At 49.0% G+C, this 16,041-nt stretch overlaps 1 protein-coding gene across 4 annotated transcripts; it reads right to left on the reverse strand.

Moving 5' to 3' along the window:
* Positions 1-80: 80 nt before the first annotated feature.
* Positions 81-13,885, reverse strand: arhgap28 (Rho GTPase activating protein 28). 4 transcript variants are annotated; one of them, XM_047024317.1, is made up of 15 exons: positions 13,659-13,885; positions 7,633-7,829; positions 7,225-7,469; positions 5,770-5,980; positions 5,340-5,518; positions 5,038-5,203; positions 4,845-4,936; positions 3,561-3,638; positions 3,295-3,454; positions 3,020-3,102; positions 2,705-2,902; positions 2,435-2,578; positions 2,134-2,261; positions 1,742-1,794; positions 81-1,522 (listed from the first exon to the last, which is right to left on the reverse strand). In XM_047024317.1, exons 1-15 carry the CDS (start codon positions 13,805-13,807, stop codon positions 1,416-1,418), a joined length of 2,190 nt encoding a protein of 729 aa, XP_046880273.1. In that variant the 5' UTR covers positions 13,808-13,885; the 3' UTR covers positions 81-1,415. The 4 variants fall into 4 exon arrangements, with proteins under 4 accessions (XP_046880273.1, XP_046880274.1, XP_046880275.1 ...); XM_047024318.1 differs by lacking the exon at positions 13,659-13,885 and adding an exon at positions 11,867-12,179 and having other exon boundaries at positions 82-1,522; XM_047024319.1 differs by lacking the exon at positions 13,659-13,885 and adding an exon at positions 9,388-9,610 and having other exon boundaries at positions 83-1,522.
* Between the last annotated feature and the right edge of the window lie 2,156 nt (positions 13,886-16,041).

The following is a 16,041-nucleotide window of genomic DNA, read 5'->3' on the forward strand; positions in this document are numbered from 1 at the left end:
TTGCTAATAAAATTCACAAAATAAATGTTGTCAGCCTTGTCTGATTCTGTTAAAAAAGAGGAGAGACAAGGGATCCATTTGGATTCAGTTGGTTCTATTCTGTTACTCATGGATACAGGAAGCCTTGAGGCCAAACAACATGGCCCTGCGGCCGGCAGCAGGCAGAGCATAGTCATAATAGTCATAATAAGAATACAAATAATAAACTTAAACCATAAAAAAATGAAAAATCTGTACAGAAGCAAATTCAGAGTTTGTTCATGCAGAACTTCATCCTTGTTACACACACACACACACACACACACACACACACACACACACACACCTACACACACACACACCAGGTTCAAACTGAGCTCACAATACTGCAGATGGGGGCCAAGTGCACAGTGTTGGGGTTAGAGTGTAGACTACTATGGCACTGGAAAACTGGGGTTAACATAGCTCTTGCTCTCTCTCTCTCTTTCACATACACACGCACATGTGCATACACACAGCAGGTAAACATGGTTCTGTAAGGTCAGGGTTCAAACACTTGTCAAAACACTTTAATATGGCAACTCCATAGTCCACGACCACCTCCTCTTCTCTGTAGTTCTGCTCCCAACTTCCTGTAGTACCGTCCCTTCCTTCCTGTCGTTATTTCCCAACTTCCTGTAGTTCCTCTGTCCTGCTAGCAGCGTGCTGTGTGGAGTGAGAACATACTGCAGCAGTGGGCTGGTTCCACATCAGCCTCCCAGACGTCCTCCTGGGAGCACAGGAGAGGAGGAGGGGGACATGGAGGAGTGCCGTGGTGGAGGAGGGGGGGGGGGGGGGGAAGTGCTATGGTTTAGTCCTCCTCAGTAGTGGGGTACCAGCCTGGGTCGACCCCCTTCATCCCACAAGGCCTCAGCATGCTCTTATCACACAGATATACATCCCTATAGCTGAGCATAATAATGATGATTAAGATATCAATAATACAAAAGCAGATAAGATAGGTTAGTGGTTATAGAGATACTGTGGCAGGTCGAGGTCAGTATAGACCGTCAAGCCAATCATGACCCTTGACCTCCCCTTTTGGTGGTAAGTTTGACATCACAGAGGTTGGTGCAAGACAACCGTGATGACCAGCACTCTTGGTTGCAAGTCACGTAACATCTGAGAGGCTCTGGAACCTGTCCACCAGGGGGCAGTGTAGCACTGTCTGGCCTGAGGGCCAGCAGAGCTGAGGGTATCTGGATCAAGGTTAGGGTTCGTCTGGTCTGATGGCTTGGTCTGTCAGCGCGACGGTTGAGTTTGTTTGTTCAGTCTGTTTGTCTGTTGACAGCGTGTGGCAGGATAAGGTATCTGTTGACGGAGTGGCGGTACAGGTTGTGTTCAGGACCTGTGGAAGGCCAGGTGGGCTTAGTGTCTGTGTGTCTGTGCTGTGACGCTCAGACACCTTCAGCTGTGTCTGAGCTGGGCTTCAGCACCCACTCACAGGTGGGGTTGACCTGGTACACCTCCTGCAGGTGTGTCTCCGGGTCCAGACAGCGCTCACCTGACAGGAAGCAGGAAGCGTTAGTCAGGGCGGCTCAGACCAACATTACGTTAAAGAGCATTCTGATATAAAGACAAACAAGAGAATGAATGGTAATATGCCAACCGGAACATTAGCGATAACTGATGATTGCTTGATAATGATAAAGATATACAGATGATAATGACATCAACAATAACGATATGCGGTACTGACGATGACACTGATAATGCTACGTACCGATGTTCCCTCCTACCTCGAACAGACAGGCCCTGCTCCTCCTGGTGCCGTGGCTGAGGAAAACAAGGCGGCCGATTATGGTGAGGATGTGGACGTTAGTGAAAGCTATGATGACTGATGAAGGTATAATGTTGATAATGTTGATTATGCTGCTATAAGGAAACTTCGAGGGGGTCTGTAACTGGTTCGGATCAAGTCTGATAACGTAGACGATAGTGTGTCTGATATTGTAGAAGATTTTGTGTCTGATGATCCTGGACATGTTGATGTTAATGTATACTATAATGTATTCTAATCCATACATCCTGCTGGTGATGCTGTCTGTAGTGTTGGGGGGGATGTTGTTCATGATGTCAGTACTGCATGAGGGCTGGGGCTGACTCAGAACTGACCCGTTCTCACAGTCGAAGCGGGCCATCACGTCTTTGGCCTTAGTCTCACTGTCCAGGAGTATCGCCATGGAGACCTTAGTGTGCAGCGGGGCGTGGACTCGGATGACCCCTTCATGCAAGTCGGTCACCTGCGGAGGAATGGCGCCAACACGCAGTCAACAAGCAGCGTCAACATAAATGTCCCGCATACTTTGAAGTCTGATATTCCCACTTTGACTGCACCCCCTCCCCACGCTCCTCCTCTCTCTCTCTCACTCCCTCCCCACGCTCCTCCTCTCTCTCTCACCCCCTCCCTCCTCACCTCACTCCTGGGTGTCTTGTCTCTCTCCGTGGTCCTCCTGCGGAGCGGCAGCAGTCTCCTCTTACTCTTCTCTGATCCCGGCTGCTTCCTCCGGTCAGACGCTTCGTTCATCTTCCTCACCTGGGACAGCAGGAAGCTGGGAACCTGAGGAAGAGGAAGAGGACAAGGGGAAACAGAGGAGATGGTTGAGGCACACAAAGAAATGTTGTCATGTTTTATTTAATTTCTATTTCTGTCTCTCTCTCTTGTCTGAGGGGGTCTCTGACTCACGGTCCAGAGCAGGTCCTGGTGTGTGATGAGCAGTCTGACCAGGGCGGCGGCCCCTGCGGCCCCCTCCATGTCCTCAGGACGGGGGCTGTGGCCCTTGCATATCACCAGGTTGGGGGCTACGATCATGGAGACGTTCCACAGACTCATCCGGTTCTGCTGCTCGCACTCCACCACCTTCCTCAGGAACTCCAGCAGAGCCTGGGACACAGACACACGCATCAACACACACGCTTACTGGGGGGCCAAGACACAAGTAGGATGGTGTGTGTGAGTGTGATCGTGTGTGAGTGTGATCGTGTGTGTGTGTGTGTGTACCTTTAGAGTGTCCCGGTTAGCCTCTGGAAGCAGCATGGTGAGGAGGTGGAGAGCCTGGACCTGGTGAAGGGGGGAGGAGATATCTGACACACAGAGAGAACACACACTCAGTATCCACTAAACAACACACACACACACTCAGTATCCACTAAACAACACACACAGGTTTTCACGTTACGTCTGTCGACAGTTACTCTAAGTGTTTTTTGCCCGAGTGTGTCGAGAGTGCTTGCGTGTCTGCGTGTGTATTTCCGTGTTGTGTGTGTGTGACTCACCCTGGACAGCGGTGAAGGCAGGCAGGTGTTGCAGCGTGAGGAGAGGACATGGGAGCTCTCTGATGAACATCTTCAGCAGGCCAGCTGCGTCGTTGTGCCTCACCTGGTCCCAGTCAAAGCGGTCCTCATAGAACTTAGACTCCAGCTCCTGGCGAAGATGCTGAAAACACAGAGCAGGCATTAGTGGATCAGATATCCACCATACGGATTATACTGTGAGCGTATACGAGTGTGTGTGTCAGTATGTGTATGTGCGCATGTCTTACCTTTACCCTGGAAGCAGATCCTGGTACTCTGAGAATCCCCTCTGTCTGTAAGCCGGTCTGTTCTAGCTTGGACAGGAGCTACACACGCAAACACACACACACACACACGTCAGAAGTGTGCCAACACGTGCATTTAAACATATGTCTCCTGTCTTTCCTCTTCCTCATCTGTGTGAGAGCTGAAGCACGGCCAACAGGGAAATCAGCCATCTTATCACTGCCTCACCATCTCTGAGCTGTCGATCAAACCGCAGTCACGCGTTGAGAGGAAGGACATGCTCTGAGAGTTTGACAATAGTTTGGCAGTGTTGGACAGAGGACACAGTCTTGGACTGAGTCTTGAATAGAATGCTACACAGAAGGAAAAACTGTGACTGAGCCAGCAACCTGATAACCTTTAGCTGCCCCTCTCCTCCCCCTCCTTCTCTCTTTCCCTCCCTCTTCCCTCCCTTCTCTATCTTTGCCACAGTCACAGGAACCCTATCAGTCGTTATCTCTCCCAGTCCAGAACAACACTTGGCGGATCCTCCCAGTTCCCTCTATCTCCACAGAGAGACACATCTTTTCCATCAAAGACAGTCTTGCCCCCTTCACTACTACCAGCTAAACAAACCAGTCTCAGCTACAGCCTCCCCCCTTCTCTCTCTCAACAACATGATCCCCCCTCCCACCACTGTTTCCTAACTGCCAGTCAGCATTTCCATTCAGGATCAGTCTTTATCAGCAGCCCCCCAGAGTAGCGTCCGATGCAGGACCAACATATCAGATCCCTTGCTAGCTACGCTAGCTAAGCTAGCACACATAGTATGCGTTGAATACTAAACTAACTAAGCAAGTTACGGTAACTACGCTAACTGAGCAGACTTCTCATGACTATATCTGTGCCTGTTTAATTAGTATGCTTCTATACTGCAGCTAGATGATTACACTGCAGTAAACTAAGCTAAACTGTAGTTAAGCTAACCCTAAACCTTTTCTCCACAGCATCCTGATATCACAGCTAGCTGCCTAACAGATGGCCTCGCTATTCCTCCAAGGCCCAGGCATCCAGACAATCCCAAGGTTAGGGGTTGGATCTGAGCCTGTCTGGCCTTGCTCCTGGAGGACAGCTGCTGCCCACACCCCGACACCACGTAGAAACACAGCAGCTCGCAGTCTGAAATAGCTCACACAGGCCCATGGGATCTCAAAGTCTGCAGGAAGGGATTTCCTGAACCCAATACCCCTGAAACCGTTTGGGATCCCACAGGGGAAGGCTTAGGGGGAGGGGGGGGGGAAGCGTACCTTTCTAAAGACGAGTGGAACCTTAGAACCAGGGACCTTCTTCCTGTCGCTCTCCAGCAGCGTGGTCAGAGGAACTCCAAAGATGCCACTCTCTGGACAAGGAACAGAAAGATAGACAGAACCCAAATGTAAATTCTATAAGAATTTAGACATATCAAAAATACAAAAGTCCAGAGGCAGAAAACGGGCTCACCTCGGGCCTTGCTGCGAGCAGCCCTGTAGCGTTTGAGCTCGATGCCCATAGCGTGGTAGAAGGTTGTGATTTCTATCAGGGCGATGTAGCCCACCTTCTTCATGTCCTCACAGGACAGGTCCTGGACACACGTCAGACCCAGCCTTGGCCTGGGCAGCTGGAACGGCTACACACACACACAAATGCACACACACACTTTGTGAGTCTGACCATCATGGTAAAAACGATGATGTGATGCTCACATTAGAACAAATACTGGTACACACGGTACCAGAAACAGTTTGATCAGAGATCAGCCTTACCTGCAGGTTGGGGTCATCTCTTCGGAGGCGTTGGCAGTCGTGGCAGGCCCCGCCCCTGCGGTGAGGAAGAACACCCTCAGAGTAGGGCACGTCGCACAGCAGCTCCCCCTGCTGGTCCGGAGGGCCAGGACGCTCCGAGACAGCCTCCACTGGGGAGAAGCTGGGGCACGCAGGACGCACTGGAGACACACACACTCACACTCAATGATAATCACACACACACACACTCGATGATAATCACACACACACACACACTAGATGATAATCACACACACACACACACTCAATGATAATCACACACACACACACTTGATGATAATCACACACACACACACTCGATGATAATCACACACACACACACTCGATGATAATCACACACACACACACACATTCGTGGTCACTAGTGCACAGTGAGACACACTCAACTCACCTCTAGAGGGGGTTCTGTGGATGGTCTTGGTTTGGGTGCGACCATGAGCTGTGGTTTGTTCGTTAGAAGGGGCGTGTCTATTGGAGGGGGGGCGTCCACGAAAGGGGGTGTGTCTGTTAGAGGGGGTGTGTCTTAAGGAAGGGGTGTGATGGTCGGAAGGTGAGTGGCCATTGGGTGAATTAGGAGACACATGGGGCACTGGGTCTACAGGCTGGAAGGAATATATACATTATGATCATGAACAACATGTCCACCATTATTTTCAGGTACCAATAATCACAATAATAATAATCACCATAGAACACACAATCACTGTAAGGTGGCAAAACTATTGCCAACACCCTAAATTACATTATTCATGATGTACTCATAGGATACATTTTCATCATCAAGTCAATTAAAATGTTTAAGTACATGTTTATAGGATGCATGATCATTATAAAGCACCATGACAATGAACAACAATACTGGTACTTCTGGTACTGGACTAGTGTGTCATGGGGTGTCAGTTGTCTGTGTGTATTTCACTGTGTAAGAATGTGTTTTTGAGAGAGTGAGTGTGTAGGTAAGGTAGAATAGAATGTCAACCAGAAGCACAAAGAAACAGTTTGGATGACAGTTTCAGACACATAGAACATTCTGGAGTTTAGGATACCAGAGAGCTCAGCAGGTGCTAGCAAAGGTTGTACACACATACACACACACACACATTCACGTACAGAGCCAAATTCCATTAGAGTCAGCTGAAACATGCACAAACAGGCCCAAATTGATCAGGATCAGATGAACACTGAAGCTGATCTGTGTGTCCATAAGTGTTGATGCAGACTGACTGCTTGTTTGTGTGAATGTGTGTGTGTGTGCCAGCTGAGTCTGACTCATAGCTCTGCCCTCCTGCCAGATCAGTGAGTCACCGTGGAACCTCCTGTCACCCTCTATGCTAACGGGGATGGAATTAACCGCAACACCCGTCCGTCACAAATTCCTGCTACAAACTGGCAGGTGTCACTAAACTGACTGACTGTCTAATTTACCTGCCTGACAGTCTGTTTGTCTGTCTGTCAAACTAAACCTCGATTGCATCCTATAACCCAACCTGCAATCCAGCTCTCCTCATTACAGCTAACACCCATCATTAAGAGGATCACACTACGGTGCATCTGTCTCCACCGCCACCCTCCTTTCGCAGGCCCTCCCACAGGCCTGCCTCAGTCAGTGGGACAGGGCTATTTGTGGAGGTGGAAGTGCAGTTGCTTGGGCAGGCAGGAGAAACGGCTCGTCATGTTTCAACCACAGAGCAGTCCGTCCTGACAACTGGGACAACTGGTAGACTGGTCTGAAATACACTGTCTGGACTCCTGTCCTCCCTGCTCCTCCCCTCCCGTCTCGTTCCACCTCATCTCCTCCCCCTCCCCTCCCCTTCTCACAGGAAAGGACAGGTCAGGCTTCTCTTACCTGGGGGTCAGGTGTGGGGAACACATCTCTGACGTGCCTGGTGTTCTGCCTGTTTCTCTTCCTCAGGGTCTGGGTGTAGTTGTCCACGCGTCGCTTCACCATGGCAGCCTGTGAGCGCGTCAGCGTCGACAGCAACACCTCCACAGGCCCCTCCCCCGGCAGTCCACCTGGCCCCTCCCCCTGGGCCCCCGACACCAGCACCTCCAGCCCCGCCTCCGTAAGCCACGCCTCCTCCAGCTCCGCCTCTACAGACAGGGAGGAAGTGTCCAGGGACAGTCATCAGTCATCAATCCAAAATATGAATAAGTAGCTGGGAATTGTGTCCTTTGTGTGTGTCTGTGTGAGTGTGTGTGTGCACGGTAGTGCGTGCATCAGTGTGTAAGTTAATGAGTGTGTGTGTGTGTGTACCGTCCATGCTGGCTCTCTCCAGCAGGTCTTGGTCTCCCCCACTGGCCTCCTCCCCCTCCTCTATACTCTTCACCTCGCTCCAGTAGTCCTCCATGGGGTCTGCTGTCAGGGGGGGTGAGGGAGGGGGGGGTGAGGGAGGGGGGAGCAACAAGCTCCTGGGAGTCATCATCCTGCCTGGGCCCTGGTACCGCACCTTCCTGCAGTTAGGAGAAGAAGAGGGGGGGAATGAACATTTCTCTGCTCGGCTAAACCCTTGACCAACTCGCCAAACGCATGACAATCTTCAGTCCACTGCATTCATCTGCCAGATTGTGTGTGTGTGTGTACGCGTGTGTATGATTTCAATCATAGTCCGTGCAATACCACAGACCTCTGCTGAAATCACAGGTCTTTAATCCTAGGGCTGATTCCTGATTGGTCAGAAGACCGAACACCTTTAGTGACCTCATGACCAGCCTTCTGGGTCACACAGACACACACACGCAGCCACACACACACACACACACAACGGCTTATCTCCCCCTCCACATGCAGCAAAACAACAAGACTAAGGGAGGTTGGGCAGGGAGCATGGGGAGGAGGGGAAGAGGTTAAGAGAGTCTTCCCCTGGCATGTGGGGGTTTCCTATCTAGTCACCATGGAAACATTCAGTGCATTCTACACTGAACCACCTCAACCTCTCCCTCTTTTTCCCACTTTTTCCCACTTTTTCCCACTTTTTCCCACTTTTTCCCTCTCTCTTACTCTCTCTCTCTCTCTTACTCTCTCTCTCTCTTACTCTCTGTCTCTGTCTCTGTCTCTCTCTCTCTCTACAACTGCTGTCTACACAGCAGACTGTGCTCATCAGATTGCTGAACAATGACTACTACTGTCTAAACATTGAAAAATTGATAAGCACAACATATGGGAGTGTGTGTCAGGGGACTTCCGGCCTGGCTTCACTTAAGGGGCTGATATTGATCATTTTGCTAGTCCGGATATTGGCTGAGGGGGAACCCTTGTTGTAATGGTTTGGTTCCTCTGGGGCCCCTTTGGTGCAACACCTGATGAATCTCATGTTCAGAGGGAAGAATATGGATGGAAGCATGATAGCGAGGCTGCACTTAGAGAACCCACATACACAGCCAACACATACACACAGACACCCAACCTTAAAATGCATTCTTGGGAGCTGCTATTTCTCAACTGAGGAACTAGATTCTTCTTAATGTATGTGTGTGTGTGTGTGTGTGTACAGTACACATGGGGATCAGGCATGTTGACACAGTAAAAGAGGTATGCTCAGCCTGTTGAAAAGCCGGTTCTCACATATGCACTCCAAACCTATCTAAATGCGCACTCTCACAAACTGATTAGCACCTTATCATTGGAAGTGTAGTTAACGTGTGTGTGTGTGTGTGTGTGTGGTCCACCACAAGCAGGCAGGCAGACAGACAGGGGCTCTGACTCAAAGACATTCCGTTCATACTACATTGTCTCCATTCCGTTTCCAGAAATCATCATTAACACAAACACTTCCTGTGAGTCACGATACCGATACTTTCTATAGGACATTATCTTCATCGCATTGATACACTTCAAACTTCCAGTGCAGACAGAGGGCTTCAGCTTTCCTGTCTATCCACACGCAACAGTTTACACACACACACACACAATACCTCAGCAGAGCCAGCCTTAGCTCCACCCGGCTGGCATATCCCCCTCGGCGTAACCAGACTACCCTGGAGATCCCAGATTAGAGAACGGAGCCCGTACCTGTCAGTTGTTCATCCAGCAGAACAGTAGACAGCAGAACTCTATTTAGCTCTTCGAAACATACTGAGCTCGACTTAACTACTAAACTCTACTGGGCTCCACTAAACTACCAAGCTATCCTAACCTCTGCAGGGTACTCCAACGATCAGGGAGGGAGAGAGAGAGCCGTGTGCTAAACAAGCGAGCAGCTGTCCGAACCAGGACAAGTGGGAGTGGCAGAGGGAGAGAGATTGAAGGGGGCGAGCGAGATAGAGCAGAAGGGGAGGGAGAGCAACAAAAGAGAGAGGGAGGGGGAAAGAGAGACAGCGCTCCATCTCAGGATATCCTCTTCTGAGGATCTCTCTGAAACCCAAGCTCATCCCTCCTCCCACATCCCCCTCTTCTTCCCTCTCCCCACCCCCTCTCCCCACCCCCAGTCTGCGGTAGGCCACTCTAGATTTCATTTCACTTCATGTCCACCTCTCCTCCTCCATCCTCCTCTACGCCTGTCATGTTATCCTCTTTAAGAGCTCCTTCAATATCCTCTTTGCTCTTTAGTGTTTACATCTCTCCCTCTCTTGCTTCATCTTCCTCCCTCCATCGTCATAATGTCGTGTTTACACTCTATGACTCATCTAATATGGTTTACTAAGAAAACACAGACATGAAACACACCAAAACCACCAAGCCAGCTACAAAGGGCTTAGTTAGAGGTGGTTTATGATGGACGCTGGAGAGCCCAGCAGGCCCAGAAGGAGAGGAGAGAAGGTAGGAAAGAAACATAAATATTTAGGCTTTTCCTTGATGAGCTGGGCAGAACTGTGTGGACAAACACAAACACCGGTGCTGGAGCTGTACAGGCCCCCTGCATGGTATGTAGGTCAGTACTAACCAGAACCAGGTGGAAATGGACGGACAGATGGAGGGAAAGAGAAAGAATGAGATAAAGAGAGGGGAAGAGAGAGAGAGAGAGAGAGAGAGAGAGAGAGAGAGAGAGAGAGAGTAAGAGAGAGAGGATTGTAATCTGAGCTGGGAGCCTCCAATCATGACCCAATTCCTGCTGGAATGTCAACAGCAGAACCAAGGAGCCAGCACACACACACACACCCCCCCCATATTTCCTCCTCCTCCCCCTCTTCCTCTTCACTCTCCTTTATCTCGTCCTCCTCCTCCTCACCCTCTTTCCTCTCTCACTTTAGTCTGGCTAGCATCCCATCTGTCAACAGTCTGTTAGAGCTACAGGTTGTTACTGCTCTGAGATGAGTATGCCAGTCTGGCTGGCGTCTGCCCCCCCCCCCCTCCTTCCTCCCTCTCCCCCTCCCCCCTCCCTCCCTCACCACCTCCCTGTCCAACTCTTCCAGAAGCTCTCTCTCTCTATCCCTCCCTTACTCTCTCTCTATCCATCATCAGCTAAAACCCTTTTCCTCTCTCATATTGATTAGATTGGTATTGATTAGATTGGTCTGACATTGGAGATCAGTTTACATCATGCTGTTTACGGGAGCTTATGGTGTAAAATGCTGACACCAACCGTTTTAATTTCAACACTGATGTCATTGAGGTAGAACCTCGACTGGTCCTGGACATACACACACTCCAAATGCAGACACACACAAACACACAACAACAACAACCTCTCAAACCAATCAATACCAGACCATTAAAAAACCATCAGGGTGTGTGGGTGTGTGTATATGTGTGTGTGTGTGTGTGTGTGTGTGGTTACAGGGTGAAGGCTGTGGGAATCTCAGCAGTGCTTAATATGTGGGTGAGAGGTGGTCAGATGCATGTTCCTTATTGGACAACCCACTGCAGAGGATCAGTGATACAAAACACCTTCTTCCTGTTTCACCCTTTTCAATGGTGGTTACCCGAAATGTTGCCATGGTGCCAGCTAACAAATGGAGAAGTATTTCTAGAAATACAGAAACATAAAAGTAAAAAAAGTATCTCTATCACACGCAAACCCCAACCCCATACAACAAGCCTGCCGTTTGAGGTCTGGATAAGAGGAATCCATTGTGACTGTGGTACTGGTAGGAGAAGCCACAAAACTTCCCTGTTCTACCTTCAATTAATGTTCTTACTGTAGGAAATTTACATTTCTGTGCCCCGACACACACACACACACACCATTCCCGGATGTTCAACAGAATTCAGTCTGCAGATGTGTGGCCCGCAGAGCTGGAAGAATAGACAAATGCTGAAGCTACTATACGTTTGCACCTATATATACATGAATGTATGTATGCGTGTATGTATGTATGCGTGTGTGTGTGTCTTCCTTGTGGTGATTATTTTCTATTCAAATCCTCTCCCCTTGCCCCCTACACTGGTCATGCAAAACAAGCCTGCTGGACTAACTAGAGAAACTATGGTGACACATAATCTACCGATACTACAGACCTCTATCTTTTTCTTTCTCTATCATTTTCCTTTCTCTGCAACCCCTTTCTCTCATTCTCGATCATTTGCTCTCTCCCTTATTAAGTGTGTTTACCTGGGCATGATGACATCTATATAAGAAAAACCTTCCAAGCTGAATCAGGTAGAGTCCAGTAGTTTTTCTGAGATATACTCCAGTAGAGTCTCTCTGAGATAGTCCAGTAGAGTCTCTCTGATATATAGTCCAGTAGAGTCTCTCTGATATATAGTCCAGTAGAGTCTCTCTGATATATAGTCCAGTTGAGTCTCTCTGAGATAGAGTCCAGTAATCTTTGAGGTAGAACAGAGGTTGTCCAGTAGAGCAGAACGCGTGGCTATGGTTTCTCTGGGAGCTGAGCACTAACTAACCCTGTACAGGTACAGGTAGGATACTTTAGAACTGGGGGAAAGTACAGCAGGGAGGGACACAGCTGTGTGTGTGTGTGTGTGTGTGTGTTTGTTTGGAATGTCACCTGCTCACATTTTCTTCACACCTCCAAAGGACAAATTGTTAATTCTGATGCTGCTATGTCATCCTCATCCTTGTCCTCCATTGGCTGACAGACAACAGGGAAACTGACTTCTGAAGAACAGCAGATCTTCTGTTCTTCCTTTTCATCTGGGGTCATGGTTGTGGATGTTTCTGTCCATGCCAGACTTACTATCTGTTTAATATCCTTCCTTGTTCACAAACACTTTATCAATGCCAAGTTGCTGCAGTTAACTGTATGTACACATAATGGTTGCCCATTCAACCCCTCCATCACCACCACCACCACAAACACACAAAACTAGTGATGGGGGCATTACATTATAATTATGGGGGCATTATATTATTATTTGTGGTGTGTGTGTGTGTGTCTGTTGTGTTCTGTGTGTGTGCGACAGAATGAGAGTGTCTCTCTCCAGTGCTAATTAGTGTTGGTTCAGAGAGTAGAGAGCCTCATTCAGCTGCTACAAAAGCTGTATTCATCCCTGACACCTGACCCCATTCATTGTTCCTCTCTCTCTCACACACACACACACACACATATATTGCACCATGCAGCTTAAAGTAATCCTGCCTATGGCCCAAATGCCCTGACCCATATGGTAGGTCAACATACAAAAGCACATACACACTTACACAGTTGAGACATGGGAATAACGTGGACATGAGTGAGGTTGAGTGAGCAGTTCATCAGTCTCCTCACTGTCACCTGTTCTACTGCTGTGCTCTACTGCTGTGCTCTACTGCTGTGCTCCACTGCTGTGCTCCACTGTGGGGGCCGAGGGAGGGGTGGTCAAGTAAGGGCATAGGTTGAGGGTGAGGGAGGGGTTGTCATGCCTTGTTGCTAGGGCAATGGTGGCAGCTGGAGACAGTGCCAAATTAGCTCATCATGACCTCACAACCACAACGACACATGACCCGGCACAGCTGGCCAATCGGAGCAGCTGCTCACATTCTGGCCTGTCACATGACTGAACTGGCTGTTGTTGGAATGTTAGGGTTAGGTATTGCTCCATATGCTACTTCACACGCACGTGCGCATGGGCACAGACAAATGCGTGCACGCTTTGTTGGAAACTTCAGTTCAGAAGTGAGAAACACACACCCGACAAGCTGAACAGAGGATGAGAAACACATAAGTAACGGTTCCATAAACTCTTTCCAACCCGTCAGGGGGGCGCCCTGCGGTACAACTCTCTCATCACATAAATAATGGAGCACTAAACCCGTTACCACAGATACCACCGTTAAAAACTATTTCCCACGCTCTCTCTCGGTCCCACTATCTCCCACACCACCTCACTGCCTCACAGGGAATCTCGTCCTGAAGTAGCGTTAACGAGTTTGTAAGACAATTTTCTGTACAGTAAGTGTTTACCTGCTGAAACTTGCAGGAGACACCGGGGAAGCGTAGATGTCCTCCGCAACGTGTATACTGGGATCGTATGAATGATAGCCGGTCAGGGTGACTCCACCAGAATCCGTCAGCTCCATCGCCATTGATCGCCACAGTAGCATTTTACACATAGGCCTGTCTGGCTACCGTCAACCGGTAAGTTTATTGAACTTCACATCAGGCACACGCGCCGCCACACTTACAAAATAAATAAAGCGGTCTGTTTCTCTGTCCCCCTCGTGCGCTGACTGACAGACAGTCGACACCATTGGAATGAAGCAAACGGGGGCTGTCGCTCTAGTCAACCAATCAGACGGGAGACCAGACTAATTTTCATAAAACACACTTCCACATGCAAATTAGATCACGGGCTAAATGTCAACACAGACCAGCACGCGTTTACTTTATCCCGACCCGCCCCGATCTGTTGTTTTAAAGTTTACATACCGGAGTCGTAGGATAAGGTTTTGGATTAGGATTTGCTTTATTGTCTTGTCCTGTAGCCCAATCATGAAACATATTAATCATTAATCATGGAGCAGGTCAGAGGGGTGACCTAAAACTGCCCTCTCCTCTGCCCTCCTCTCCTCCTCTCTTCTCCTCTCCTCCTCTCTTCTCCTCCTCTTTTCGCCTCTTCTCATTAAATGTTCATATTTTCATTCAGGTTTCAATTGAGCCAAGCGAGGCAGGGAACCCCCCCCCTGCTCCCAGACCACCACCAGTCACTAAGTGGACCCCCCATGAGGAATTAGTCCCATTGTAGTCCCCAGGATCTCCCTAGGGTTCATGTGACACACACGCACAGTAGGTGACAATGGGGTAAACCATGTGGGGTAGCTTTCCCTACACACAAAGACACCCGATATTGGACGTATCCATGGACACCATACATCCCATAGAGAGCAGGACTTGGTCACTAGGGGTCAGAAAGGGGGGGACAATGATGTGACCACTGGGGGGTTCCCCTGCTGTCATCTGATAGGGGTGACCTGTAGAGGTACAGGGAGGATTAGACATGAACATAATGGAGCTACAGTTAGATATACAGCAGGGGTTAGACAGAGTGAATGGTTAAGCATGACACACGCACACACCATTTCTCAGTGCACCTGCATCTTCTACGTTACCTGGGTCACCTAGGAATGAGCACAAGGCTTCTGGCTCCAAGAAGGAGGAGGGAAAAGATGAAGTGATAAATGAACGTTAGGCAGGGGAGGGACAGAGAGACAGGTCCAGGGCTGGAGTGTGAGGGTTCAGGGGTTCAGATGGAGCTGTGAGCAGAGACATGGGACACAGCAGCAGGATACCAAACAGAGGACTGCTCCCTCCAGGACTCACTCACTCTGCACTCTTATTAAACAAGCTTGTTTTCAAAGGCAGACTGGGAGGATCACATTTCTGAAGGAGAGAGATTACGGTATGTGTGTGTGTGTGAGTGTGTGTGAGTGTGTGTGTGTGTGTTGGTAGAGAACCCGCTGCTGTCTGTCAAACTCATAAATCATTTAGATCAAGAGGTTTGATTGCAATTCAAGCCTTTCTCGGTCAATGTTTTGGTGTCCAGTTGGTCTCCTTGAATAGTCTGTAGGTTTGTGTGTGTATTGGAAGACAGGAGGAAATACACAATAATTATACTGTATATTTACTATCTCAAAAGTGGATAGATTATCCTGTTAGTATAGCATGTAGCTACTGTACTGTCTTGACATTTCAATTTCCTATTCTCCTTTCCATGGTTAACTGACATGGGGGGGGCAAAGCGTTGTCCTTTCAGCCCTCCCCTCTTCCTTTTCTGCTAGACCTTGTTGAGTTTTCCTTTCTGTCTGGTAAGTGGTTTTATGGGGTGTTGTTTCCAGGGCTACCACACCCAGCCTTCCTCTTACATCCAAGCTGTGATAGGCTGATCAGAGCCCTACATTTGGGGTAACTGTGGCCAGGACAGTACTGTAGTAATGGTGTAGTCATGGTAACGTGGTGGGGGTGGGAGCACACTGGAGGCAATGGGAGAATAGAATTTGAACCCCGTTAGCCAAAAGACAGCAGTGTTACAGAGGTGGTTTGAGAACTGGTGTGAGTCATTGTTTGTTCTGTTGACTAAAGAATAAACACGGTGTTAAGAGGCTACAGTCGATTGCTGTAAAAACATGGCCGCCGAGATACCACTCCCTTGGTGTCATCCTGTGTTGGATCAGGGTTTAGTTGTCTACAGCCAAGAACAGGCTACCACACTGAAGAGAACGGTAGGCTACTAAAGTCTGCCAAACTCTTCTCAGTGTTGCTGTACTGCTACATGCTGGTCATGAGCCCAAACTGCAGGCTAAAACCCACCCGCAGAGACGCACCCACGATAGCACAACAGAGCCCCAAG

The sequence above is a fragment of the Hypomesus transpacificus genome, chromosome 8 (genome assembly GCF_021917145.1).
Source record: "Hypomesus transpacificus isolate Combined female chromosome 8, fHypTra1, whole genome shotgun sequence".
NCBI lineage: Eukaryota > Metazoa > Chordata > Actinopteri > Osmeriformes > Osmeridae > Hypomesus > Hypomesus transpacificus.

Coding starts and splice junctions, on each gene's coding strand:
- arhgap28 (XM_047024317.1), bottom strand. CDS start 13,807: ATGTGTAAAATGCTACTGTGGCGATCAATGGCGATGGAGCTGACGGAT. Junction 7,830..13,658: donor TCTCCTGCAAGTTTCAGCAG/GTAAACACTTAC, acceptor TCCTAACTGCAG/GAAGGTGCGGTACCAGGGCC. Junction 5,519..5,769: donor CCACAGAACCCCCTCTAGAG/GTGAGTTGAGTG, acceptor GTGTGTCTCCAG/TGCGTCCTGCGTGCCCCAGC.